The 27,863-nt window shown below is 49.1% G+C and overlaps 1 protein-coding gene across 2 annotated transcripts in view; it reads left to right on the top strand.

Moving 5' to 3' along the window:
* The window catches only part of Cacna1a (calcium voltage-gated channel subunit alpha1 A), a 233,803-nt gene extending 216,569 nt beyond the window's left edge, over window positions 1-17,234 (top strand). Inside the window, exons 39-48 of one of the 2 annotated variants that reach the window (XM_035442551.1) lie at window positions 6,041-6,148; window positions 6,228-6,328; window positions 9,326-9,435; window positions 9,534-9,672; window positions 9,779-9,892; window positions 11,656-11,691; window positions 12,577-12,763; window positions 15,560-15,813; window positions 16,219-16,356; window positions 16,506-17,234. In XM_035442551.1, coding sequence (XP_035298442.1) covers window positions 6,041-6,148; window positions 6,228-6,328; window positions 9,326-9,435; window positions 9,534-9,672; window positions 9,779-9,892; window positions 11,656-11,691; window positions 12,577-12,763; window positions 15,560-15,813; window positions 16,219-16,356; window positions 16,506-16,718 — 1,400 coding nt within the window. In that variant the 3' untranslated portion in view covers window positions 16,719-17,234. Of the gene's footprint in view, window positions 1-6,040; window positions 6,149-6,227; window positions 6,329-9,325; window positions 9,436-9,533; window positions 9,673-9,778; window positions 9,893-11,655; window positions 11,692-12,576; window positions 12,764-15,559; window positions 15,814-16,218 lie in introns of both variants that reach the window. The other variant, XM_035442550.1, reaches the window with a different exon arrangement.
* The last annotated feature ends 10,629 nt before the right edge of the window (window positions 17,235-27,863 follow it).

The following is a 27,863-nucleotide window of genomic DNA, read 5'->3' as shown; positions in this document are numbered from 1 at the left end:
CTCCAATAGTTGTCCTTTCCTGAATAATCTAGGTTTTGTATTTAATATGTCATTAGCTAAGATTCAAGAGGATTGTGACTCTAACTATCCAGTTTTCAATCCCACCTAAGCCCTGAGAAAGAAAAATAATTCCTGAGTAAGCAGGAAATGAGAGCAAGCGGCTTCCAAAAAAAAAAAAAAACTGTAAGAAATGATAGAAACAGCTGGCCTCCTGGACAGTCGCCCAGAGTTACTCTGGAATGTTGGGGCATCCATCTTCAGCCTACAAGTTTGGAATATCTGACAGACCTTTTTTTAGAAGCAGGGAATTTTGAAAGACTTCCCTACCTTATCTTGGCAAAGTTTGACAGACACTTTTCTTTGTGTCCTGCTTGTCCAGAATTGACAGTGTATTTACCGTCAGCAGTGAGGCGAGGGCAGTCTCTTACTCAGTAGGCCAGTTTTTCCCATGAAGAAAACAAACTCCATATGGAGTTTCTTTGATGCCCATCATCTCTCTGAAGTAGATCATTGTTGTCAGGAGCAGACCTGGCTCATGTAAAAAAAAAAAAATCTAAGTTGTTAAAACATTTTAAATGACATATTCTGTAGGCCTTTGGAGTGTTTGAAGAGCACCTGTCTATCTGAAACATATCTCAGTACACCTAGGAAGCCTAGCTAACATAACTCTAAGTTGACAAATATGGGTGACTATTAACCTGTAATTCTTTCTTACCTATATAGCTTTTAAGACCTAAAATTTCATGTTGTGTAAATAAACAAGCTGTATAGGTAATACCTAAACAAAAATAGAAACAGATGTACAGTATAAGGGCAATAACCTCAAAATTGTAAAAATATACAAAAATATCTTAAATGGAAGTAGAAGCATACAAAAATAACTTTAAATTCCTATCTGTATACAAAAATATCATAAACAGCAGTAGAAACATATCTACAGTATAACAAAAATAACTTTAAATTTGTACCAATATACAATATCTCAAACAGAAGTAGAAACATATATACATTATAACAGAAATAATCTTGAATTTGTAGTAATATACAAGAATCCACACCAATGTAAATTATTTAAAACTGATAATTGCTTTTTAGTTGTAAGTATATTTAATAATCTACCTTTTTATCCTCTCATACCTATCCCCTTCTTGTATTCCTGAGACTAATCTCTTTTGTTCAGACCCTACCCTGTAACAACTTATAATAAAAAAATCATACAAAATAGAGTAGCCAGCCAGCTAGCACACACTATAGTCTCAGTGCTTAGGAAGCTGAAACAGGAAGCTCAAGGGTTCAAGGCCAGCCTGGTCTAGTTAGGTGGAGAAAGAGAAAGGAGCAGTGAGAGGGGGGCAGGAGGAGGAAAGAACCCTTGTCTTGCACCAGGGGTTCTAGATCTTACTAGAACTAGCAGGTCTTACTCAGTAGGCAGCTGGATGTGTCACTGTTTAGGACCCAGGTTCTCCCCACATCACCTCTACCTGTCTCAGCCCAGGAGACACAAGGGAGTGTTTGTTTTTGTAGTGTTAAGTAGGACATTCACATCCTTGACCTCAACCTCTGTGAACATCAATCTTTTTGTGTCAGCTGGCTATGTCACATGCAAAAAAACAAGTTTTGTGCCTTAAAACACAAGCATTGTGGCAGGGGAGATGGTTCAGTGAATGAAAGCATTTGCTGTGCAAATATAAGGACCTGAAAATCCACATGCTCAAACACACACACACACACACAACAACAACAACAAAAACAACAAAACCTAGAGCATTACTGTTGCGTCATAGCTCATGTATTCTTGGACAGAGACAGGCAGATCCTGAGAGCCAAAACTGTGAGCTTTAGGCTCAGAGAGAGACTCTGTCTCAAGAGAGTAGACAGAGGGCAACTAGAGAAGGGCACCAGAAATCCAGCTCTGGCCTCTGTATGCGGGGGCTACACCTGTGCACAGAGCAACACCCCACACCTGTGCACAGAGCAACACCCCACACCTGTGCACAGAGCACACACCACACACCTGTGCACAGAGCACACATCCCACACCTATGCATAGAACACATACCACACACCTGTGCACAGAGCAACACCCCACACCTGTACACAGAGCACACACCACACACCTGTGCACAGAGCGCACACCCCAACACACAAGAGCTAAAAGTCTGACAACCTGAGTCTGATCCTTGAGATCCACATGGTGGAGAAAGAGAATGACTCCCACAGGTTTCCCCTGACCTTACAAGAGCCCACACAGGCACACACACAAATGAATAGAATCAATTTGATTGAAGTTCAGCCTAGATTAAATAAAACATACCATTTAAAAAAAATAGCACTTTAGCACAAGCAGGCACCATGGCTCCATGCTCAGTGTCCAACGAGGCCAAAGTCGAGATGTCAGTTAGGCTGAGCTCTTCTGAAGATTCCAGAGAGAGTCCTTTCCAGCTCTATCCACACATGAATGTTACTCTGTCCAACCACAGTGGAGCTGAGGGGTAAAGGGGGAAGTCTGCTATGCTGTGGTAGCCTACCTATGAGTTCTAGCCATCTATGGCTCCATAATAATTCCATCAAAATGCAAACCCAAGAAACAGTAGGCCTGGAGAGATGGCTCAGCAGTTGAGAGCACATGCTGCTCTTGCAGAGGACCTGGGTTTGGTTCACACCTGTAACTCCAGTTCCAGGGGATCTGACACCCTCTTCTAGTTTCCATAGGCACTAGAAATACTCATGATGCACATACCTACACACAAGAAAATCATACACACAAAATAAAAAATAATTTAAAAGGCTGGAGTGGTGGTGTATGTCTCTAGTCCCAGCATTTGGGATGCAGAGACAGGTGGATCTTGTGAGTTTGAGGGCATTCTGATCTACATGGCAAGTTCTGGGCCAACCAGGGTTACATAGTGAGACCCTCTTAAAAAATAAAAGTAAAATGTAAAGAGATGGTAGGTCCCTCAGTATGCCTTTTTAGTTAGTAAAACATTTGAACAGAGACCTGAAAGAGATGTACGAGGTGGCCACACATAAGAACAGTCACTGTAGTGAAAGCTGCGTGTTCAGAGGCCTTGAAGCAGGGCCATGTCTGGTACATCTAAGGAACTCCATGGAGTCAGCGTGACTGAACCATAGCAGGGAGCGGGGGGAGCAGAAAAAATGGCTGAGGATACGGCTCAGTCAATAAAGTGTCTATCGCCCAAGCGTGGGGACCAGAGTTTGGATCCTCGATACCCGAATAAAAGCTGGATGTGGTGATGCACATCTGTAAACACAGCTCTGGAGAACAGAGACAGGTGGATCCCTAGAACCCACTTTACCGCCAGTCTAGACAAATCATTGAGCTCTGGGCTCAGGGAGAGACCCTGTCCCAAAAGGTGAGGTGGTGTCCGCGAGAGAAGACTCAGTAGGCAAAGGGGCTTGTCACCAGGTCTGAAAATCAGTGTCCAGCTTCCCAAACCCATATAGTGGAAAGAGTGAACCAACTCTCATCATCAGGCATGTGAAATTGTGCCACTATACCTGGCAAGTTTTTATTTGTTTACTATACATGGGTGTTTTGTCTACATGTATGTCTGCACATCCTATGTGTGCTTAGTGCCTGCAGAGGCTAGAAAAGGGTATGAGATCCCTTGGGTTCCTGGAGCTTGAGTTAAAGGCAGTTGTGGTCCTGGGAACAGAACTTGGGTCTTTTGCAAAAGTAGTATGTGTTATTTTTTTAAAAAAGATTTTATTTATTATATATACAACATTCTGCTTCCATGTATATCTGCACACCAGAAGAGGGCATTATAGATGGTTGTGAGCAACCATGTGTGGTTGCTGGGAACTGAACTCAGGACCTCTGGAAGAGCAGTCAGTGCTCTTAACCTCTGAGCCATCTCTCCAGCCCCAGTAGTATGTGTTCTTAACCACTGAGCAATTTCTCCAGACCTTAGCAAGCTTGTTTTTGTTGTTGTTCGGGTTTTTTGCTTGGGGGTTGGGTTTTTTGTTTTTGTTTTTTGATTTTTTTCGAGGCAGGGTTTCTCTGTGTAACAGCTCTGGCTGTCTTGGAACTCACTTTGTAGACCAAGGTGGCCTCAAACTCAGAGATCCATCTGCCTCTGCCTCTCAGGTACAGGGATTAAAGACGTATGTCACCATACCTGGCTTCTTTACTTTTTTAAGTGTTTGTTTGTTTAGGCTTGTTTTATTTATTTTATGTGCCTAAGTCTTTTGCCTGCAAGTATGGCTACCACCTGCATGCAGAGGTCAGAAAAGCACATCTGATCCCCTGGGACTGGAGTTGCGAATGGTTCTGAGCTGCCCTCTGGGTTCAGGAATTGAACCTGGGTTCTCTGTAAGAGCAGCAAGTGCTCTTAAACAATGAGCAAACTCTTAAGTCCTCAACTGGCTTCTTCATACAGCCCAGGATCACCTGCCTGGGGAACTGTTGAGCCCCCTACGCCCATCTGATCTCTCTTCTCAGGCGACTATAACAAGGCTGTGTCAAATTGACAACTAGGATACTAAAGGAGCCACACCACCGAGCCTCCAATGTCTGGAACTTCACTCCAGTTTCAGGGGGCCACACAGGTAGAGGTGGGGGGCCAGGCAGAGGTGTCAGTTATGATGAAGGGTGAAGGATGTCACTGTAACAGTCCCAAGGTTTCTGTGGCTCAAACAAAAATGGGTCATTTCCCTGCTGTCTACCTCCTGTTTGTGGTGTGGGACTCTGTTGACTAGAGTCCCTTAAAGATAGGCCTGAGGGCCGGGCGTTGGTGGCGCACGCCTTTAATCCCAGCACTCGGGAGGCAGAGGCAGGGGGATCTCTGTGAGTTCGAGGGCAGCCTGGTCTCCCGAGCGAGTGCCAGGACAGGCTCCAAAGCTACACAGAGAAACCCTGTCTCGAAAAAGAAAAAAAAGAAAAAAAAAAAAAAAAGGCCTGAGGAAGCTTGGTGCCATGATGCACGATGATACCAGCACTGCAGAGGCTTGGACAGAGGATTATGAGTTCCAGGCCATTTAGTGGCTGTTTAGTGAGACCCAGCCTCAAAACACCAAAAAGAGGATGGGCTTGAAAAATACTCTTTGGCCCTACTGTCACTAGCCTTGGTGACAAAGTGAAGGGACACACGGAGGATGCTGAATCCTCCAAATGCTCATGCCCCTGTCTTGAAGGACCACAATCCTGCGGTCCCAATCTGGAGCCCCACATGCATACACACACGTTGTGAAAAAAAGGTTTACAACAGCAGAAAACTAGGGGCTGGGAGACAGCTTAGTCAGTAAAGCTTGCTGTACAATGAGGATCCCTTGAGTCCCTGGAACCTGTGTAGAGCAGCAAATACTAATCCCAGCACTGGGCAGGTGGAAACAAATGAATCCCAGGGTCTCCACTTGAAGCCACCCTAGCCTAACTGGGTGAATCCCAGGCCAGTGAGAAATCCTGTTTCAAAAAACAAGGTAGATGGCTACTGAGGACTGACAGGCAAGGCTCATCTCATCTCTTACCTCCACATGTGTGCACACAAGCAAATATGCACATTCACATATGCTATATAGACGTTTATGTCTCCAACCTGATTGATAAACTTTCCTGGTCCCAACTATCAGCTGCTTCAATCACAGACATTCTGGGTATGGTTCAGTGGTATGGCTCTTACTTACTGTATGCAGGGTCCTGGGTTCTATCCCCAGCACCCAAAGCAGTCCCTCCCAAAACTCTGATGCCAACCAGTTTATGGACTTGAACTCCAGCCTAGGTCAAGGGGTCAAAGCCTCAGCACTGTGACAGTAATGGTCTGGAGGTGCTGTCCCAAGGTGGCACACACATACACGGCTTGGATCAGAAAACAGCCAGATAGGGCAAGTGCTGTGACCCACCCTGATGGTTTCACCAATGGGGAAACTGAGGTAATGGCAGCCAACCCTAGGAACACAGTGGTAAGTGGAAGCCAGGATGGCGATTCTGGCCCTTCCAGCCTGTGGGTCTTGGCTGTAGACCCACAGTGGCCCCAGACCCCAGCTCTGCAGATCCTCAACCTCTTATCTCCCAACATTGTAGGCGGAGCCGACAAACAGCAAATGGATGCAGAGCTCCGAAAGGAGATGATGGCCATTTGGCCCAACCTATCCCAGAAGACCCTGGATCTGCTGGTCACACCTCACAAGTGTAAGAGCAAATCCAGGGAGGGGCAGGGGAGGCTCGGAGAGGGGCCAGGGCTATGTGAGAGCTTGCCTGTCCTCCACAGCCACAGACCTGACGGTCGGTAAGATCTACGCAGCTATGATGATCATGGAGTACTACCGGCAGAGCAAGGCCAAGAAGCTCCAGGCCATGCGAGAGGAGCAGGTACTCCCATTGCTGGGGTGCCCAGGGCGGGGTTCCAGGTCTGTCTTCGTGGAAACCAATCAGAACAAGGAGCATGGTGAGGGTGGGACATTTCAGGAACACCTAACCTCGAAAAATTTTCAACTCCAACAGGTACTGAGTATCTGCCTGTGCAGGTCACTGTTTCAGGTCCTGGCCTGGATACTTGCCTTGAGGTAGTTGAAAAAACTAAATGAGGGTTTTCATAGTGGCAAATAGTGTGTTGGGCAAAGTAGAACCAACCAAAGACCATACAGTGCTATATATAAACATATGTGTGGTGTGAAATGGGCTGTCAAGGACACTCTCCCAGAGGAAGTGACACCTGAATAGAACTGAGGTGAGGTGAAACAGCTGAAGACATGGCTCAGCAGCTAAGAGCTAAGAGCCAGTGCTGCTCTCGCAGAGAGACTGTGTTTAGTTCCCACCACACACAGTGTGTCTCACAACTACCTGGATCTTCAGTTCCAGGGGATCTGAAGCCCTCGTCTGGCCTTTTGTTTTGTTTTTGTTTGGGGGGTCGTTGGCCTCTGTGGTCACCTGATCATGTGTAGTACACAAATACACACTTAGGCCTACACACATACACATAAAATAGGAAGACAAATATGGTGATGAATACCTTTAATCCCAGGACTTGGGAGGCAGAAGGTGGATCTCTATGAGTTTCAGGCCAGCTTGGTCTACAAAAAGAGTGTAGGCCACATCAAGACAACCTCGTCTCAAACAAAAAGAGAGCCAGGTGATGGTGGCACACACTTTTAATCTCGGCGCTTGGGAGGCAGAGGCAGGCAGATCTCTGTGAGTTCGAAGACAGCCTGGTCTACAGAGTGAGTTCCAGGGCAGGCTCCAAAGCTACAGAGAAACCCTGTCTTGAAAAACCAAAGGAGAGGGAGGGGGTGTCTGGAGAGGTGGCTCAGCAGTCAAAAGCACCATCTGCTCTTTCAGAGGTCTCAAATTCAGTTCCCAGCACCCACATAGTGGCCTACTGTAACTCCAGTCCCTGAGATCCTCAGGCATCCGGTACACGCGTGGTGCATGCAGACAGGAAACTTATACACATAAAACAGTAAAGGAGTTTTTAAATGAAGGAGGGTCAAGTATGGTGGCCCATTGCCTTTAATCCTACCACGAGGGAGACAGAGGCAAGCAGACCTCTATGAGCTTAAGCTCAACCAGATAAATGAAGGAGGGGGTTTATTTCCAGGGTGGGACATTTGTTGTGTGACAAAATTTTTCCAGGAGAGGCCTAACTCTCACCCCAGATAGGGAGCCCACGACAGACCAAAGTTCAGCTTGGAGAACATGAGTTTTATTGGGGTTATTTAAGAATCAGAAATAACTCAAAGGCAGAGCATCACCAAAACCCACTCCAGCGTGGGGAGAGCTCACAAAAGCTGAGGACCTGGAGCACAGGTGACACAGCAGGATGGGAAGGGTCTTTCAGGTTTTTTGGGTTAGGTTTTTTTGTTGTTGATGGTAGTGGGGTTTTTTGTTTGTTTTGTTGTTGTTGTGTTTTTTGTTTTGTTTTTGTTTGGGGGGTTGTTTGGTTTTTTTTTTTTTTTTTTTTTTTTTTTGAGACAGGGTTTCTCTGTGTAGTCCTGGCTATCCTGTAACTCACACTGGCTTTGAACTGGAGATCCACGTGCCTCTGTCTCCCAAGTGCTGGGTCTAAAGGCATGTGCCACCATCAACGGGCTTGAAAGTGTCCTTTCCAAGTGACTCAGTTGAAATAAACCTCTTCCAGGCAGCTCAGCTGGTTTCCACTTCTAGGCAGTTGTGTTTTTGTTGTTGTTGTTGTTGTTTTGAAACATGGGACGGAGTTTTATTGGTGGAAGGGGAGAGGGGGGGAGAGTGAAGAGAAAAAGAGATCTGCCTCCTCAGAGAAATGGCAGAAGGAGCTAGGCAGATGTTCTCATCTCAGGTTTTAAGTGCAGTGTGGCACCTCTCCAACTGACTCTTAGCAGTCTTTATTACTTACTTAGGCAGGGAGGGGACTAGTGAATCTGGTCAGTTTCAGGGATTTCCTTAATTTTGAGTTGTTTGCCTCGTGCCTTAAAGAACATCACTGCAAGATGGAATGTTTCAATATCAGAGTAAACTGTTAGACAACAGCATTCCAGGCAGACACAGCAGCCTGTACAAGGCCCGAAGGCTGGACCTTGCCTGATGAGTTTAGGAAATATTGAAGAGGTCAAGGTGACAGAACAGAGCAAGACAGAACATGGGAGGAGACAAGGGCATGGAGAGTACAGGATTAAACCCTGGAGACCGCAGGGTGGACTCAATGGCATAGGAGCAGAAGAGAGGTCTAAGTACTACTGGGTGCTCGCTGGCACCATCTGGTGGCTGTATATGGGAGAACTACATAGAGAGGTTTTTCTGTACTGATTGGAGGTGAGGATGAGGAGGCTGAAGATGGTAAAGGGTAGATAGTTGTGAATGAATTTGGGTGGAAGTCATGTGTGTAACTTGATTACATGGGTCTACAACATGAATTTTATAGATGACAACATTGTCACAATGTCAGAAGTTGGCAGAGTGTCGAGACAGCTGAGTGGGTAGAGGTTCTTGTCTTTGAGGACCTGAGTTCCATTCTCTGTGGCGTGTATGCGTGCGCAAAAGATAAATTATTTATTCATGTATACATAATACACAAAATCAATGAATAATTTTAAGTAAAAGATAAAAATTAACTAGAGCACTAGAGGGGCAGAAGCAAGCAGATCTCTATGAGTTCCAGGTTAGCCAGGAAAGGCCCATCCTTAAAAGAAAAAAAAAAAAAAAACCAGCCAGGTGTTGGTGGTGCACACCTTTAGTCCTGGCACTTAGGAAGCAGAGGCAGGTGGATCTCTGTGAGTTCGAGGCCAGCCTGATCTACAGGGTGAGTTCCAGGGCAGGCTCCAAAGCATCACAGTGCCAGCCTTAGCTAGCTTCCAGTCCTGCTTGCAGACACTCACTGCTTTCTTGCCTTCCCAGAACCGGACACCACTCATGTTCCAGCGCATGGAGCCTCCATCACCAACACAAGAGGGAGGGCCCAGCCAGAATGCCCTTCCCTCTACTCAGCTAGACCCAGGAGGAGGCCTGTGAGTATCCAACTGGGCAGCTGTGGATGGGTATCAGGCCCCAGGTTCCTGAATCCCCGAGAACATAATGTCCTTTGTGGCCTCTGTCCCCGGTACAGGATGGCTCAAGAAAGCAGCATGAAGGAGAGCCCATCCTGGGTGACCCAGCGGGCCCAAGAGATGTTCCAGAAGACTGGCACATGGAGCCCAGAGCGAGGGCCACCCAGTGACATGCCTAACAGCCAGCCCAACTCGCAGGTGCTGCTGCCCCCTTCCCCGGGCTTGGTGGTTCAGGCAGAAAGGGTCTCCCACACACATCATCAGGCCCCAGACTTACCCAGACCCACCAACCTTTGCCTAACAGTCTGTGGAGATGCGAGAAATGGGTACAGATGGCTACTCAGACAGCGAACACTACCTCCCCATGGAAGGCCAGGCCAGGGCCGCCTCCATGCCCCGCCTCCCAGCAGAGAACCAGGTGAGAGCTTGCAGGGTTCTGGGCCATGTCACACATTCCTAAGGACCATGTACCTCTCCTTTAGAGACACTGGTCTAGGTGGTCCCTCCTGCAGGTTTCCTGGCTCCTTCAGAGTACCCACAGAGCCTGGCCCTCCTAATCACTCCCTACCAGAAGCTAGAGACTGGGTACCCATCACTGCCAAGTGGCTTCCTTCTGACCCATTGGGAACACAATGGGCAGTGGGGTGGACTTAGGAAGGGGTGGGTACAGCTCTGGTGAGAGGTGCCATTGAGAATCCCATCTTCAGCAGCACTCAGGAGGCTGAGAAGAGGAGGTCCAGGCCACCATAGGCTACAGACCTGAACTATATCTCAAAACAAACATGGCTTACATCCATAATCTCAGCACTTGGGAGGTTGAGATGAGGAATCCAAGGCAAGACACTGCTAGCTAGCTAGTTTGAAGCCAGCCTGAACTATGTGAGATCCTGTCTCAAAACAGAACGTAAGATTCCTGACTGCTAGATGGAGAGATGGATCATGGGTGAGAGCCTGCAATGGTCTTGAAGGCCTGACTGATTCCCAGCACAATAAATGATGGCTCACAGCCCCCTGTAACTGGAGCTCCAGGGGGCTAATACCCTTTTCTGGCTTTCTCGGGACTAAACACAAGTGCACAAACTCACACACATACACAAACAGTAAACTAATTTTTAAAAAGAAAAGAGAACCCTAACACTAAAGCTGGATGTGGAGCTCATGATACCCCATGCTTAGCATGGGCAGACTAACATGGGTCCCATCAGAGCAACGAACAATGTCCCTGCTACCCATGCACTTTGCACACACACTTTACATGTGTGCCTGTACATACATGCACACGCACCTGTGTGCTCCCAGTTTACACTATAGGCATCATGCCTCTTCGTGTGCATGCACAGTCCTGCTGCCTGCAGGAACAGGGCATGTCTGAGGACGCTGAAGGCAGAGTCTGGGTGGGCCTGGGATGCCTGGGGCACATATTCTGTCACATGTCTGGGAGGGGTGGGGTGGTGGGATGTGTAGCTGATATGTGTGTCTCAGTGTGGCTGCTTCACTTAGCTATTTCAGCCCCTTGTAGGGAAGGCAAGACCCCCATGGGGATAGAGGAAACTAAAGCATGCCTGGCTACTGCGCAGTAAGAGATGGGGACAAAGCCCAGGCTGCCACTGAGGCACCCCTGAGGACAAGTAGAAAGGGCAGGAGGAGGGGGGCCGGCATGCCTGGCTGGGGCAGCTTGCCCTGTGTTATGAAGCATATTTGCTGCACCTGGCTGGGTCATCATGGCCCAAGGGCCTGGCCTCTGGCTGCTGTGACCTTGGGGTGCATGTGGCTGCCCCGTCCCTTCTGTCAGGCCTGGCCTTCTGGCCCCAAAACAGAGATGAGCCAAGCTGGGCTGATGGCCACCTGGAAGCTTTGAGCTGAAGCTGGGGTGAGGCGGGGGAGGGGTGCTGGGCCGCAGTGCATCGCATGAAATGGGCCAGGAGCCTGTGGCCTTGCTGTCCCATCTGTCAGTCTTGTGTCTCTGCCATCTGTCTGTCTCCTGGTTCTTCTGTGCCCGTTGTGGGGGACAGCCTGCTGGGCCCTGGGGCGCCCCCTCACTCAACACCGGAAATCTTAACCTCTCTCTAGCCACTCCCTCCTCCATGTAGCCCCCACCACCTCACCATCCCTTTTGCCTTTTATATTTATTTCCTTCTTTCTGTTTTTTTCTGTGTGCGCCACCCTGTGGGGCTGGGACAGAGGAGAAGGGGCCGGCCACGTGGGAATAACCTCAGTGTATGTACCGCGCCCGGCCAGCTCGGCTCCAGCCCCCTCTCCCTCCCTGCCCTGTGTGTGCTCCTATCCACCATCTCCCCTGCCCTTCGCCCCACCCTCTCGTTGCAGACCCCACCCCTCCCCTATGGAGCCCCTTCCTTGTGTGTTGTGTCCTGTGTATGCAGGGGCCACGCTGACCCCACTTCGTCTTCAGAGCCTCTAAGAGGCCAACCTGTTCACCCTGCCCCTTTCTTGGGGGTCTGTCCCTCCAGCTCCTCCAGTGACCTCTGGCCTTCTGCCTCAAGTCCCTTTAGCTCCCGCCTTGAGCTGGGCCCTGCACATCAGAGTTGGAGCAGGCCTGGTCCAGTGGGCCTTCCTTCTTCTGCCTGCTACTGAGAACTGAAGACTGTCCATGGCAGAGCAAGACCAAGGATTGTGGGACAGTAAATGCAGATTCAGGATGATCTCCAGTGCCTCCACTGCTAGGGCAGCCCAAGCTGGGCCTGGGTGATAGGAACCAGACTTTGGGGGGTGGGGATGAGGGTCAGGAGAGTTGGACCAAGGAGAAGCAGGACTCCCAGGCTTGCACCCTGCAAGTGGAGCATACTTCCTGCCAGCCAGCCAGCCTTAACTCCAGAGGGGCAAGGGCTTAGCCAGGGCCTTCTAGCCAAAGCCCAGCATACACCCTAAGCAGCAGCAACACTTCTGTCAGTGGACTTAAGTATCCCTAGGGCTCTACCCTTGCAGCCAGCAAGCCAGACACTCAAACCCCCACTGCACCCCTGGACACAGTCCCTGGATGGTCACATATACCCTGATTCTGTCACCCATCAGTCGCAGGGATGGAAGGAGCAAGCCATAAAAGTGCTGGCTATTAACAATGCCCATACCTATCCCCTCCCCCAGACCATCTCTGATACCAGCCCCATGAAGCGCTCAGCCTCTGTGCTGGGACCCAAAGCCCGAAGACTGGATGACTACTCACTGGAGCGGGTACCACCTGAGGAGAATCAACGGTACCACCAACGCCGCCGAGACCGTGGCCACCGCACCTCCGAGCGCTCTCTGGGCCGCTACACTGATGTGGACACAGGTAGGCTGCCACAGGACCCAGGACAAAGGGACCACAAAGAAACAGAAGGTCAGGGAGGAGGAGGCTGCAGGACAGAAGTAGGGACAGACCATTGCCAGCTTGAGGGACACTGAGAGGGGAGGTTAGGGTCTGGAGTTGGAGGCTAACCAAGATATAGAGTAAGACCCCAATTTAAAAAAGGAAGGAGGCTGGAGAGATGGCTCAGCCATTAAAGGCTAGGCTCACAACGAAAAAAAGAAAGGGCTATTGAAACCCACAGAGGGGCTGGAGAGATGGCTCAGCGGTTAAGAGCACTGACTGCTCTTCCAGAGGTCCTGAGTTCAATTCCCGGCAACCGCATGGTGGCTCACAACCACCTTGAATGAGATCTGGTGCCCTCTGCTGGCATGCAGGCAGAAGATTGTATACATAATAAATAAATAAAACATGAAAGAAAGAAAGAAAGAAAGAAAGAAAGAAAGAAAGAAAGAAAGAAAGAAGAAACCCACAGAAACAGATCACTTGAACAAGGGGGAGCTCATGGTCCCCAGACTGATAGCTGGGAAACCAGCATAGGACTGATCCAGACCCCATGAACGTGGGCCTCAGTGAGGAGGCCTCGGAAATCTATGGGGCCTCTTGTAATGGATCAGTACTTATCCCTAGCATAGGAATGGACTTTAGAAACCCATCCCACATAGAGGGATACTCCCTGAGTCTAGACACAAGGGGGTGGGCCTGGGCCCTATCCCAAAGGACGTGACAGACTCTGAAGACCTCCCCATGGAAGGCCTTGCCCTCCCTGGGGAACAGAAAGAGTATGGGATAGGTAGGTTGTTGTTGGGGGGGGGCAGAGAAGGAGGGGAGGGAGAGGGAACTGGGATTGACATGTAAAACAATCTTGTTTCTAATTTAAATTAAAAAATGGAAAAAGAAAGGAAGGAGAGAGAGAGAGAGAGAGAGAGAGAGAGAGAGAGAGAGAGAGAGAGAGAAGAGAGAGAGAGAGTGAGAGAGTGTCAGGCACACTCCTTTAATCCCAGCACTCATGAGGCAGAGGCAGGCAGATCTCTGAGTTCAAGGCCAGCTTGGTCTACAGAGTGAGTTCCAGGACAGCCAGGGCTACACAGAAAAACCCTGTCTGAAAAGGAAAGAAAGAAAAAAAAATAAAACATTTAAAATATTTTTTAAAAAAGGAAAGAAAGAGGGCTGGGTTATATCTCAGTGGGCAAAGTACGTGCTTCACACAAATGACAAAGTGACATAAGACTCCAGCACCCATGTACAAAGTCAGGCATAGCAGTGTGTATCTGTAACCCTGGTGCTGAGAGGGCAGAAGGTGGATCCCAGATGATTCCATGCTAACCAGTCTAAGCTCTCAGTGAGTTCCAGGCTAGTGGGGGCTAGAGAGGCTCAAAGGTAAAGCAGCTGCCACGAAAGCATGAGGACCTTCATTTGTAAAGACAGACAGGGTAGTGCACATCTGTCATCTCGGCCCTCATAAGGTGAGATGAGAAAGGGAGATGAGAGTCCCCAGAAGCTCTTGAACCAGCTAGCATGACATGCACAGCAATGTCAAGACAAGAGGCCTTGTCTCAAATAAGACAGAAGACGAGTGCCAACATCTAAGATTGTGCCAGCCTCCACATGCACCCACATACATCTTTTTTTTTTTTGGTTTTTCGAGACAGGGTTTCTCTGTGTAGCTTTGGAGCCTATCCTGATATTTGCTCTGGAGACCAGGCTGGCCTCGAACTCACAGAGATCCGCCTGCCTCTGTCTCCCAAGTGCTCGGATTAAAGGCGTGCGCCACCAACGCCTGGCACCCACATACATCATTACACACAAAAATTTACATACAAAAATTTAAGATTTAGTTAAGACAAAATCTCACTATGTTGTCCTAGTTGGCTTGGAAGTCACTAGATAGACCAAGATGGCCTCAAACTCACAGAGATTCTCCTGCCTCTGCCTCCTGAATGCTAGGACTAAAGGCATGCCTTGGCTGTTTGGTTGGTTGAGTCTTTTGTTGGTTGTTTTCTCCCCTAAGACAGGGTTTCTCTGTGTAGCCCTGACTGTACTGGAAGTCGTTCGATGTACTGGAACTCCCTCTGTAGATCAGGCTGGCCTCAAACTCAGAAATTCACTTGCCTCTGCCTCCCAAGTGCTGGGATTGGTTATGCAACCATGAATGCAGGTGTCCCAGAAGCCAGAAGAGGATATTGGATCCCCTGGACCAGGCAGTTATGAGCTTCAGGACATGGATGCAAGAAACTAACTTAGGTCTTTTTTGTTTTGTTTTCCAAGACAGAGTTTTTCTGTGTAACACTAGATGAAACCAGGCTGGCTTCGAACTTAGAGATCCGCCTGCCTCTGCCTCCCGAGTACTGGGATTAAAAGCGTGGGCCACCACTGTCCGGCCTAACTTAGATCTTATGCAAGAGTAGCAGACTCGCATAACCACTTACCCATGACTGAAACACCCCAGGCTGAGTGGGATGTTGTATGGCTAACATGTGCAAGGTCCTAAACCGATCATACTCAACACTGAGAACAGGGAGGGGCCAAGCAAGATAGATGGCTTAGCCTGTAAAGACATTTGCTTCCAAGCCTGAGTTTGATTCCTGGAACCCATAGCGTGGAAGGTCACACTTTCAGATGAGTACCACCGCGGAGAGGCTGAGAACGCTGAAAAGAAATGTAAAAATAAAAGTGAAGGGAGTTCCTGGGTAGGGAGGAAACCAGGGCCTGGAGACCCTCCGGGCCTGCCTCCCCTTCTCTTGGGCCCCTCTTCCTCTCTCACCATCATCTCCCATACAGGTCTGGGGACAGACCTGAGCATGACCACCCAGTCCGGTGACCTGCCCTCCAAAGATCGGGACCAAGACCGGGGCCGGCCCAAGGACCGGAAGCATCGGCCGCACCATCACCACCACCACCACCACCACCATCCCCCGGCCCCCGACCGGGAGCGCTACTCACAGGAGCGGTCGGACACCGGTCGGGCTCGGGCCCGGGAGCAGCGCTGGTCCCGCTCGCCCAGCGAGGGTCGGGAGCACACGACACACAGACAGGTGCGTGTGGCCGGCCTAGATTGAATCGACGGGGCGGGCGGGCAGGCGGGCGAGCAGGCGGGCGGGGGCGGGGCTGCAGGGGCGGGCCGGGGCTGAAGGGGGCGGGGCTTGGAGGCGCCCGGGGCAGGGCGCGGGTAGCCCGCCGCTCTTGCTTTCCCCTTGGCCCGGCTTCCCTGCGACTCGTGTCCTGCGGACGCCTGTGAGTGACTTCGGAAACTTACGAAGCTCGTTTCTCGTTTCTCTCCTCACTGTTGTGTTGGTTTGCCTCCCCGCCGCCCCGCCCCCCGCCCCCGCCTCTCCGTCCCGCCGCCCGCCCGCCGCCCTCCCGTCTGTGTGTCCCTGTGTGCTCCTGGTTGGTCCGTGGTATCTTTGCTTTTGATTTCCTTTGTTTCGATTTTCGTGTAGGGCAGTAGTTCCGTCAGTGGAAGCCCAGCCCCCTCTACGTCCGGCACCAGCACGCCGCGGCGCGGCCGCCGCCAGCTCCCCCAGACCCCCTGCACCCCGCGTCCGCTCGTGTCCTACTCACCCGCGCCGCGCAGGCCGGCGGCGCGCAGGCTCGCGGGTCCGCGGCGCCCCCTGGCGGCTCGCCGAGGGGTTGCCGCCGCGCGCCTCGCTGGCCCGCGCATGCGCCCGAGGGCCCGCGGCCGCGCGGCGCGACTACACCGAGCCCGACGGCCCGCGCGAGCAGCCAGGGTCGGCGCACGAGCCCGCGCCGCGGTCTCCCAGGACTCCGCGAGCCGCGGGCTGCGCGTCACCGCGCCACGGCCGCAGGCTGCCCAACGGCTACTACGCGGGGCACGGCGCGCCGCGGCCGCGCACAGCCCGCAGGGGCGCGCACGACGCGTACAGCGAGAGCGAGGACGACTGGTGCTAAGGCGCCCCGCCTCCCCGCAGCGCCCGCATAGTGCGGGCGCACAGCCAATGATAAACAATAACATTTTTAAAACCGAAAACCGGGGAGAAAAACAAAAATAGCTTCTATTGATGAGTTTTATCATCTCAATTGAATCTTTTGTTTTCCCGGTGAACGAAATCGAGGTGGCTGCAAGCCGGAGGGACGGCTGCACGCCCCACACACTTCTCCGACCCACGGGAGTGCTTGCGGGCCGCGCCAAACTTATTACTGCCTGCAGAGATCAACTACAAGAAAATAACACTAACGGTTTTTAAAAGGACAAAAAAAATGAGAAAAACGTTTTTTTTTCTGACATTTGGTCCTGCTTGAAATAACAAAAGAAAAAAAGAGAAAAATTTACCACCACCACCGATTCCCTTGCTTCTTTTTTTTCCTTTATCTTTTTAAAAACTTTTTTTTTCTTTTTTCCTATCTTGTTTGAAAAACGTGGGCTTGGGACTGTGAAATATTGCATGACATTAAAAAGAACAAAAAAAATAATAAAAACGAAAAAACTTGAATCCAAGGGCTTCTGAACTGGAGTGGTCTTTGTCATTTGACCAACATGCCATGCAAGTTAGTCTTGGGAAATGAATGGAAGAGGGTAGGCAGTTTGTTAGCTCCCAGAGAAACAGCGCTGGGGATTTGGCTCGGAGGCAGAGCCCACAGGTGCCAGGAAGGACGGCCCCGGGTTCACTCCCAGCTGAGGGCAGCTGTGTCCCCTTGAGAGGATGGCCCCACAGAACGGAGGCTCCTCCTGTGTGTGCCCAGCCTCCAGTGCCACCCACCTCTGTGTTAAGTGTTGTGCCCTGGCCTCTGGCTCATTGAACCAATTTTCGTTAAAAGTTCTCAACCCATGTCAGCCATGGAGAAATGCTGGCGAGGTCAAAGATCCGAACAGTCAGAGCAATGAGTGGGGCCAGGACTGATTTTTAAATGTTATTTATGTATACGTGGATTTGCCCATAAGTGAAAGTGCCTTCCAAGTCAGCCGGAGCTACAGGCTGTGAGTCCTCTAACCCGGGTGCTGGGAACGAGTTCTGGTCATTTGGAAGAGCAATATAATGCGCTTAACTTCAGAGACACCCCCACCCCACCCCCGCCGGGATTCTTACGCTGACCCCTCACCCTACACTCACCTGCCTCACCCAGCGTACTGTCGTCTACACGTCCACCCTCATGCAGCATGCTGCCCCTGCCCAGCCCTCGCCTCCCAGGCCCTTCACCTCCCCCCTGCCTGTTTGGAAAATACTTCTGTGAATATGGCCTGTACCTGTAAAACTAAAGTAAGAGTGGGAAGTCGCGACTGTTCACACAAAGGTCAGGTCCCTAAGATAATTTCTCTGGCCTAACAGGGCCATTTCTGGTTATGTATCTGGGGTGTGTATGGTGTGCGTGTGTACATACAGAAGTACATGTATGTGAACTATTTGAAGGCCACACAGGTTGACACTAGTTGTCTTTTATCGTTAGCCACCTTTTGTTTTATTTTGTTGTTTCTGTCAGAGTCTATGTAGCCCTGGCTGTCCTGGAACTCCTTCTGTAGACCAGGCTGACCTCTGCTTGCCTCTGCCTCCTAAGTACTGGGATTAAACACATTCATCACCATAGCCAATCACACCTCAATTTTTAAAAATTTTTTTTCTAATAAACTTTAAAAAAATTATTTGTATTTTATGTCCATTAATGTTTTGCCTGCATATATGTCTCTGTGAGGGTGTCAGATCCCCTGGAACAGGAGCTAAAGACAGTTGTGAGCTGCTACCATGTGGTTGCTGGGAATTGAACCTGGGTCCTCTGGAAGGAAGAGCAGCTGGTGCTCTTAAGTGCTGAGTCACCTCCCACACCCCAGTTTTAAAAACAGTCGTTAGACTGAGAGACTGTCATTACCACCGTCCTTGTCATCACACTCTTAAAACATCACTGGCTTTGTACCTTTATCATGTGTTTTAACTGTTCTGTCCCCTACTTCAATTTAGTAAAATGGAGATAATAGAATTAGCCGTGTGTGTGGGTGTGGGTGTGGGTGTGTGGGTGTGTGGTGGGTGTGTGTGTGTGTGTGTTGTGTGTGTGTGTGTGTGTGTGTCTGTGTGTGTGTGGTGTGTGTGGTGTGTGTGTGTGGTGTGTGTGTGTGTGTGTGTGTGTGTGTGGTGTGTGTGTGTGTGTGTGTGTGTGTGTGTGGTGTGTGTGTGGTGTGTGTGTGTGTGTGTGTGTGTGTGTGTGTGTGTGTGTGTGTGTGTGTGTGTGTGTGTGTGTGTGTGTGTGTGTGTGTGTGTGTGTGTGTGTGTGTGTGTGTGTGTGTGTGTGTGTGTGTGTGTGTGTGGTGTGTGTGTGTGTGTGTGTGTGTGTGTGTGTGTGTGTGTGTGTGTGTGTGTGTGTGTGTGGTGTGTGTGTGGTGTGTGTGTGTGTGTGTGTGTATGTGTGTGTGTGGTGTGTGTATGTGTGTGTGGTGTGTGTGTGTGTGTGTGTGTGTGTGTGTGTGTGTGTGTGTGTGTGTGTGTGTGTGTGTGTGTGTGTGTGTGTGGTGTGTGTGTGTGTGTGTGTGTGGTGTGTGTGTGTGTGTGTGTGTGTGGTGTGTGTGTGTGTGTGGTGTGTGTGTGTGTGTGTGGTGTGTGTGTGTGTGTGTGTGTGTGTGGTGTGTGTGTGTGTGTGTGTGTGTGTGTGTGTGTGTGTGTGTGTGTGTGGTGTGTGTGTGTGTGTGTGTGTGTGTGTGTGTGTGTGTGTGTGTGTGTGTGTGTGAGTGGTGTGTGTGTGTGTGGTGTGTGTGTGTGTGTGTGTGTGTGTGTGTTATGGCATACAAATGTGTGAGCTCTGTGTTCTGATAAAACTTTTCATAAAAACAGCCAGTGTGGGCCGGGTGTTGGTGGCTCACACCTTTAGTCCCAGCACTCGGGAGGCAGAGGCAGGCAGATCTCTGTGAGTTCAAGACCAGCCTGGTCTACAGAGCGAGTGCCAGGATAGGCTCCAAAGCTACAGAGAAACCCTGTCTTGAAACACCAAAGGAAAAAAAGGTGTGAAGGGCTGTTGAGGTGGTTAGAGCACTGACAGCTGCTTTTCCAGAGGACCTAGGTTCCATTCCCAGCACCCACATATGTGGCAGTTCCCAACCTTCTGTAACTCCAGTCCCTCTTCTGGCCTCTGCAGGCACAACAGGCTTGTGATGGACGGACATAAACACATAAATACATCTTTTAAAATAAGCAAGTAAATGAGGTCAGGAACCTGTGCTACTAGACTGTCCATGAGCTTAGTTACTCAGAAAGTTGAAGCAAGAGGAGCCTTTAAAATTCAGGAGGAGTTCAAGAAAATCCTGGGCAGCACAGCAAGATCCCATCTCAGAATGGTTCAGTAGGTAGAGGTCCCTGCCACCTAGCCTAAAGACCTGAGTTCATCCCTAGAACCCACATGATAGAAGGAGAGGATTGAGTCCTACAAATTGTCCTTTGCCTCCATGCCTACAAAGTGGCATGCTCCCCACACATACATACAAACAAACAATTTTGTTGTTGAGACAGAATCTCATTGTGTAGCCCTGACTAACCTGGATCTCACTGTGTAAACCAGGCTGGTCTCAAACTCACAGAGATCGGCCTGCCTTTGCCTCCCATGTGCTCAAATGTAATTTTAAAAATCAAAATACATCAGGCATTGATGGTGCACACCTTTAATCCCAGCACTTAGGAGGCAGAGGCAGGTGGATCTCTGTGAATTCGAAACCAGCCTGGTCTACAAGAGCTGTTCCAGAGAGCCTCCAAAGCCACAGAGAAACCCTGTCTTGAAAACAAACAAAACAAAATACATGTAAATATGATCCAGAGTTGCAAGGCCGCACTGGGACTACCTTTTCTCAGGAGCAAAGGAAGGAAGGAAGCCCGTGGCCACTGTGCCCCTTCATCCTTCCCAGAAGATTTGGGCAGCCGCTCCACTCTGTAGATATGAGCTCTGAAAGGAGCCTCTGAGTATGGCAGGATCCCCTTGCTGAGCAATGCTGAGACTACACCAAACAGTGACTTGATCATGCATGTAGCTGCTACCCGTGCCCTGGGCCTCCCAGGCAGATGCAGGGGGGAGCCGGAAGCAGGAGGGTGAAGGCAGCCTTATCATATGGGGCCCTCCAAATCACGCTTGCAGATTTGCAGCTGAGGTAGTCCAGAGTTTCCCCAGCTAGTTACATCTCTGTGAGGTTAACAGACCAGCACCACCATGATTTTGCTGCCAGCATCACCCAGAGTGCCAGCTATAGCTTGGCCTCGCCAGGATCTGAATGTCTGTACAGAATGAAGGTTTGTGACCCTGGGTCACCCTGGCTCCTGCTCTTACCCTCCTGTACCATACCACACAGCTGCACTTTGGTCCAGAAATCCACCTCCCTGAGCCAAGGTACCTGCTTCCAAGATTCTCCCACCCCCACCTTAGACTGCACAACTGCAGTGCACCCCGTAACCTGAGGTATCCCCACATCCAGAGCCACCCAGGTAACTGATTAATTCCTTTGCCCACTTGTCTAAGATTTTCTGCTATTCCTTCTGTTGTAGCCCAACGCCAGTAGGGGTCATTGAAGGCTCAGGAGACCTGGCATGCTTAGATATCCATTTGTGAAAACTCACTGATCTAAACACAGAGACAGAAAGGCAGCAGGGGTTACTGGAGACATGGAGAATCAAACAGGAAAGTTGATGTTTAATGAGGACAGGACACAAGTTGCGAAAGAATGTGATTAATGTCATTGAACAAGCCTAACAGTGATTAAAATGCTCACTTCTTTTTAGGTTTGTTTACAAATGTGTGTGTAGATGTACCCATCCTACAGCAGGCATGCTAAAGTCAGAGGACAACTTGTGGGAGTCAGTTCTCTCCTCCAAGTAGGTCTGAGGAGTCCAACTCAGGTTGTCAGTCTTGGCAGCAAGCACCTTCACTCCTAAGTCATCTCACCTGCTCCTAAGATGGCCAATTTTATGTGATATATTTTTGTTGTTTAGGCTTGTAATTATGATTGAGGGCTGAACCAACAGCCTCCTGCATGCTAAGCAGCTGCCCCATCTCCTCAATAGCTCAAACTGGGCTTCACCTATCAGTTCTCTTAACATCTCCTAAACAGCTAAGATTATAGACACCATTAGACCAGACTGTAATATATGATTTAAACCATGATTTCAAAACAAAACAAAACCTAAGGTAGGTGTAGTAGCATGCTCTTGTAAATCCCAACAGTTGGGAAGTAAAGGCAAAAGAATGAAGAATTCAAGGCCAGCCTGAGCTACAGGAGACCCTGTCTAAAAAAAACAAAACAAAACAAAAAGCAGGGCTGAACCCAGTGACATCATCATGCCTTTTTGTTTGTTTGTTTTTCGAGACAAGGTTTCTCTGTATAACAGCCCTAGCTGGTTGTGGTGGTGCACACCTTTGATCCCAGCACTCAGAAGTCAGAGACAGACAGATCTCTGTGAGTTCAAGACCAGCCTGGTCTACTGAGCAAGTTCCAGGACAGCCTCTAAAGCTACAGGGAAACCCTGTCTTGAAAAAGAAAAATAAAAAGAAAGAAAGAAAGAAAGAAAGAAAGAAAGAAAGAAAGAAAGAAAGAAAGAAAGAAAGGGAAAGAAAAGAGGGCTGGAGAGATGGTTTAGTGGTTAAGAACACTATGGCTCACAACCATCTGTAATGAGATCTGGCACCCTCTTCTGGCATGCAGGGATACATGCAGACAGAACACTGTATACCTAAATAAATCTTTAAAAAAGAAAGAAAGAAAAAGAAAAAACAACAGCCCTAGCTGTCCTGGAACTCACTCTGTGGACCAATTTGGCCTTGAACTCGCAGAGATCCTCCTGCCTCTGCCTCCTGGCACACCATCACCTCCCAGCAGCATATCTGCCTTTAATCTCAGCACTCAAGAGGATCTCTACCAGTTTAAGGCCAGCCTAGTGTTCAGAGCAAGTTCCATGATAGCCAGCTACATAGTGAGATCCTGTCTCAAAAAACCAAAACCAACCAAATAAACAAAAACAACAAAAACTAACCAGTGAGTGGCCTGCTATACTGATGCATACCTGTAATCCTAATGCTCAGGAGGCTGAGACAGGAAAATAACCAGTTTGAGGCTAGCCAGAGATAGATGAGAGACCCTATCTTAACTCCCCTTACCCCAAAACAAAGCTTCTAGCCAAGATGGAAACAGCCTATGTGCCTATCAACACATATTGGGCAAACAAACTGTCCTATACTACTTTGGGGGATGAAGCAGAAGAGAGTCTCAAATTCACAGCCATCCAAGTTCACTCAGGGGAACTGTTTCAAAGTTAGCAGAAATGGGGTGTGTGAGATGCCAGGACAGTAGTTTGCCAACAAGCCTGGTTACCTGAGTTCAGTCCCCAGGGCCACACGGTGGAAGGTGAAACTGGCTCCTGTCCTATGACCTCTAAATGCGCCCACACAACATACACATAATAAATAGGGTTCTATTTACTTTTTTTGTTTTGTTTTTGTTTTTCAAGACAGGGTTTCTCTGTGGCTTTGGAGACTGTCCTAGAACTAGCTCTTGTAGACCACGTTAGTCTCGGGAACGCCTGCCTCTGCCTCCCGAATGCTGGGATTAAAGGCATGTGCCACCACCCCCTGGCTAGGTTTTATTATTATTATTATTATGGTTACAAAGAAGACACATGGGGAATGGAAGATGGCTCAGCAGTTAAGAGCATGGACTGCTCTTCCAGAGGACATGGGTTCAGTTCCCAGCACCCACAGGCAGCTGACAAGTGTCTGCAAAATGCAGCTCTAGGGGATCTGAGACCCTCCTCTGGCCTTCTTGGACACTAGGCTCCCACATGGTACACAGACATACATGCAAGCAAAGCATCTATACACATAAAACAATTATTATTACTTTGGTTTTTTGAGATAGGATTTCTCAGTGTAACAACCCTAGCTGTCTGGGAACTTGCTCTGTAGACCAGGTTGGCCTTGAACTCACAGAGACCTGCCTGCCTGTCTGCAAAGTGCTGGATTAAAGGTGGACCCCACCACTGCCCAACAAAATAGTTTAATTAATTTTAGAAAAAAAAGAAAGAACACTCCGGAGGCAGAGGCAGGCAGATCTCTGTGAGTTTGAGGCCAGCCTGGTCTGCAGAGCGAGTGCCAGGATAGGCTCCAAAGCTACACAGAGAAACCCTGACTCGGAGGAAAAGAAAGAAAGAAAGAAAGAAAGAAAGAAAGAAAGAAAGGAAGGAAGGAAGGAAGGAAGGAAGGAAGGAAGGAAGGAAGAAAGAAAGAGAGAGAGTGGTAACACACTGTCTATAATCCCAGCATAGGCAGAGGCAGGAGACTCCCTGCAAGATAAAGGCTTGCCTAGGTTACAAACTATCTCAAAATAAATTTTAAAATTATGGATTTTGTGTACTCACCACAAAACAAGAGTGTGTGGATATAAAACAGTATATTTCAAAGTCTGGCCAACCTGCCTTGCATTTTCATCACTGGGTTACTGAGCTGTGTGCCTGCCAGACTTTTGCCTTTTATCATCCATTAAAATATTATAGCCATCTTTTTTCATGTCATTTCAACCATGATCGAGGCCCTGGATGCTGCAAGGCCTCAGGAGCAACAGGAGTGGGGACTGGGCACACTCCTGCCCTGCACTGGCCACTACTGTGCAGCACCACCTAGATACAGGCCAACATTAGGACCCACTGAAGGCTGGGTACCCACCCAGACCACCAGCTACTGCAGAAATGGAAGTGGGGGTCACAAGGTCACAAGGCTGTGCTGAGTAGTAAGGTCATTGGCTCAGGAAGAGAAAAGTGCTGGGCATAGGGCTCTTAAAAAAAGAAAAAAGAAAGAGGGGGGGTAGTGCACACCTTTAGTCCCAGCACTCGGGAGGCAGAGGCGGGAGGATCTCTGTGAGTTCCAGCCCAGCCTGGTCTACAGAGCGAGTGCCAGGACAGGCTCCAAAGCTACAGAGAAACCCTGTCTCAAGAAAGAGGGGCGGGGAGGAAGGAAGGAAGGAAGGAAGGAAGGAAGGAAGGAAGGAAGGAAGGAAGGAAGGGAGACTTGGGAAGGAGCCTGGTCAGAGCAGAAAAGCAAATCCGCTGGAAATGCAGTTCCTAAGTAGTGCAACTGCCAACAAGCCTGAAAAAGCAGGATGCAGGCCAATGATCCTGTCATCTCCTCACTTGGCAGGAGGATCAGAAGCTCAGTCATATCTGGCTTCCTAACAAATTTGAGGCCAGTAGGCCTAGACTAGTAGATGAGACCCAGTCTCAAAGATAGATTGATAGATAGATAGATAGATAGATAGATAGATAGAGTAATAATGATGATGTCAGATAGTAATAATAACAATAACAATAACCCTAGACGAGGCTCACTCAGTACCTGTGGCTCCTTCCAGCTCTTCTCACCCCACCCCCTACCCTAACCCTCTCCAGCCAAGGGGCTGGGCTTTGCTTCCCCCAGCTTCTCTTTCCTACATAAACCAGCCATTTTGGCCATGTGCTCTCTTGGCTTTTGGCTCGCTCTTGGCCTCTTGGTCCTTGGCTCCTCTCTCCTTTCTCTTTATCTCTCTCTCTCTTTTCTCTTATGGCCTAGTTCAGTCTGGCCCCTTCCAGATGTCTCTGGCTGGTCTCTCCCTCACTTCTACAATAAAACCCTTCTCCTCAACCATACTTAGGAGTGGTCATGTCTGGCAGGCACATAGCCCAGCCGCCCAGTGATGAAAATACAAGGCAGCAGCCCTCTCCATGGATGTAATTGTTTCCAGGGCACCACCCTGGAGCCAGGAACAGGAGCCTCCTGTCTGGTCATATCACAGATTCCTGTTTCTGATAAATTACTTTTAGCATGAATAACTGAAAGCAGTCTTTTTGTTTGGTTGGTTTTGGTTTTTTGAGACGGTTTCCCTGTGACTTTGGAGGCTGTCCTGGAACTAGCTCTTGTAGACCAAGCTGGTTTCGAACTCACAGAGATCTGTATGCCTCTGCCTCCCGTGTGCTGGGACTAAAGACATGAGCAACCACAGACTGGCTCCCTCAAAGAATTTTTGACAGCTAATAATAGAAGAGCCAAATGCAAGAAGACCAATAGAACAAAGAGAAGGGACTATTCAGGCTGCTACCATGAAGATGGTGCTGGGATGTACCCCAAAACAAATATACAGAACATAACTACAGACCTGCACAGAGTCAACTTCCAGCTTTCTGACAAGCAATGGGAAGAGAAACCCCAACACTAGGTGCTTGGATTTAATGAAAGAGCAGCAGTTTTCTGGTAACTGCAGAAGTGGAAAGGGCTATGTTGCATCGTCTTCAGGTAAGAGATCCACTACCGAGGATCTCCTGTTCTCCATTCTCATGAGAGCGGGGTGAGTGGAGGTCAGGAGGGATGCTGGCCGTCTAGAACTGGGGCAGATGATGAAGTGGATAGCAGTGGGTGCTTCCCTGAACAGTCTGGGGTTGCAAGTAAAATGTGCTGTGCCCACGTGAGAATCAGGAAAGTCCCATAGTGTAGCCATCTAATGGTCAGAAATGTAGCCTACGTTCAGAAAAGGCGACACTGGGTTAACACAGGTGCAAACCCTTAACTGCATGTGGCTTAGGGAAGGGGCCAGAGTATGTAGGCTGGGCTTCCCTCCCCATAGCTTCTCTTTCCTAAATAAACCAGCACTCTCTTGGCTCTCAGCTACCTCTCTTCCTCCCCCCCTCCCTCCCTCCCTCCTCTCATGGCCCTGTTTAGTCTGGACTCTTCCAGATGCTTCTGGCTGTTCTCTCTCTCTCTCATATCTACAATAAAATCCTTCTCCTCAACCTAGGAGTGCTCATGTCTCAATCTGTCTTGGCAATCCCTTCCCGTGATGCTTGGAAAACACAGTATTGCTTTTTGGTTGTCACGTGGAGGGTGGATAAAACAATGTTGACCACTCCACCCCAACCTCTGAAGGACATTTTTGGTTGTCACAGCAGGGGATGAACTTGTAATTGGCATCTAATTGAGTAAAGCCAAACGCAATGTCCAGTCTTCCAAGATGGGGCAAGGGGCTGACTCAGCCACACAGGCCCTGCTAGAACCCCTAGTATATGTCAGGCCCTGGGTCCATCCTAGCCACACACACACACACACACACACACACACACACACACACACACACACTGGGGTGGGGGGTGTCCTAAATCCACAAGGCACTGAAACAAAGAACAATGGACTGAAGAGATGGTCCCGAGGTTAAAAGTACTTGCTTATCCACAGGATGTGAGTATGGTTCCCAACACCCACATTGGAAAGCTTGTGAGACTGCCTGTAACTGCCTGTAACTGCCTGTATCCATTCCCAGCGGATCCAATGCCCTCCTATAGCCTCCAAGGGCAATCCACATACATGTGGCACAGGTTCACACACACACACAAATAATATTCATGTTGTTGGGCATAGCAGCAACAACACTTTTTAGTCCCAGCACTTGGGATTCAGAGGTAGGTGGATCTCTGTGATTTCAGGGACAGTCAGGAATACATAGTGAGGGCCCATCTCAAAAAAAAAAAAAATACAAAAAGCAAAATAAAAAAACAAAAACTAAACAGGGTGGGAGAGGTGGCTCAGCCTTTAAAGATTAGGCTCACAACCAAAAATATAAAGCAAACTTGGTGGGCACACACTTTTAGTTCCAGCACTTAGAAGGCAGGCTGATCTCTTTGAATTCAAGGCCAGTCTAGTTTACAATGAGTTCCAGGACAGCCCAGGCTACACAGAGAAATCCTATTTCAAAGAAAACAAAAACAAAGAGAGATGGCTTAGTGCAGATTGCTCTTTCAGAGAACTGGGTTGAGCTTCCAGCACCCAGACTAGGAGGCCTGCCACCTATCACTGGGAGAGGCAGGATGCCTCTGGTCTCTAGGTCCCTGCCCTCACAAGTACTAACTTGTATTATACATGCGTGTGAATGTCGAAGGACAAGGTGTGGAGCCAGCTCACTCCTGCTGTGTGGGTCCAGGTCAATTCATGTGTTTAGGGTTGGTGACAAATGCTCCTGCTGAGTCATCTGGGGCCCTTGTTTCTTTTCTTCAGTACCAGGACTGGAACTCAAGCCTGAGCATGCTCTCAACACAAGCACACCGTGTTGTGTCCCTTCCCCCACAAGTCAGTAAATAATTTAAAAAAATATTTTTGATTT

Source organism: Cricetulus griseus, chromosome 3 (assembly GCF_003668045.3).
Source record: "Cricetulus griseus strain 17A/GY chromosome 3, alternate assembly CriGri-PICRH-1.0, whole genome shotgun sequence".
In the NCBI taxonomy this organism is placed as follows: Eukaryota; Metazoa; Chordata; class Mammalia; order Rodentia; family Cricetidae; genus Cricetulus; species Cricetulus griseus.
The sequence above is the reverse complement of the archived record's forward strand: the minus strand, read 5'-3'. Positions and strand labels throughout refer to the sequence as shown.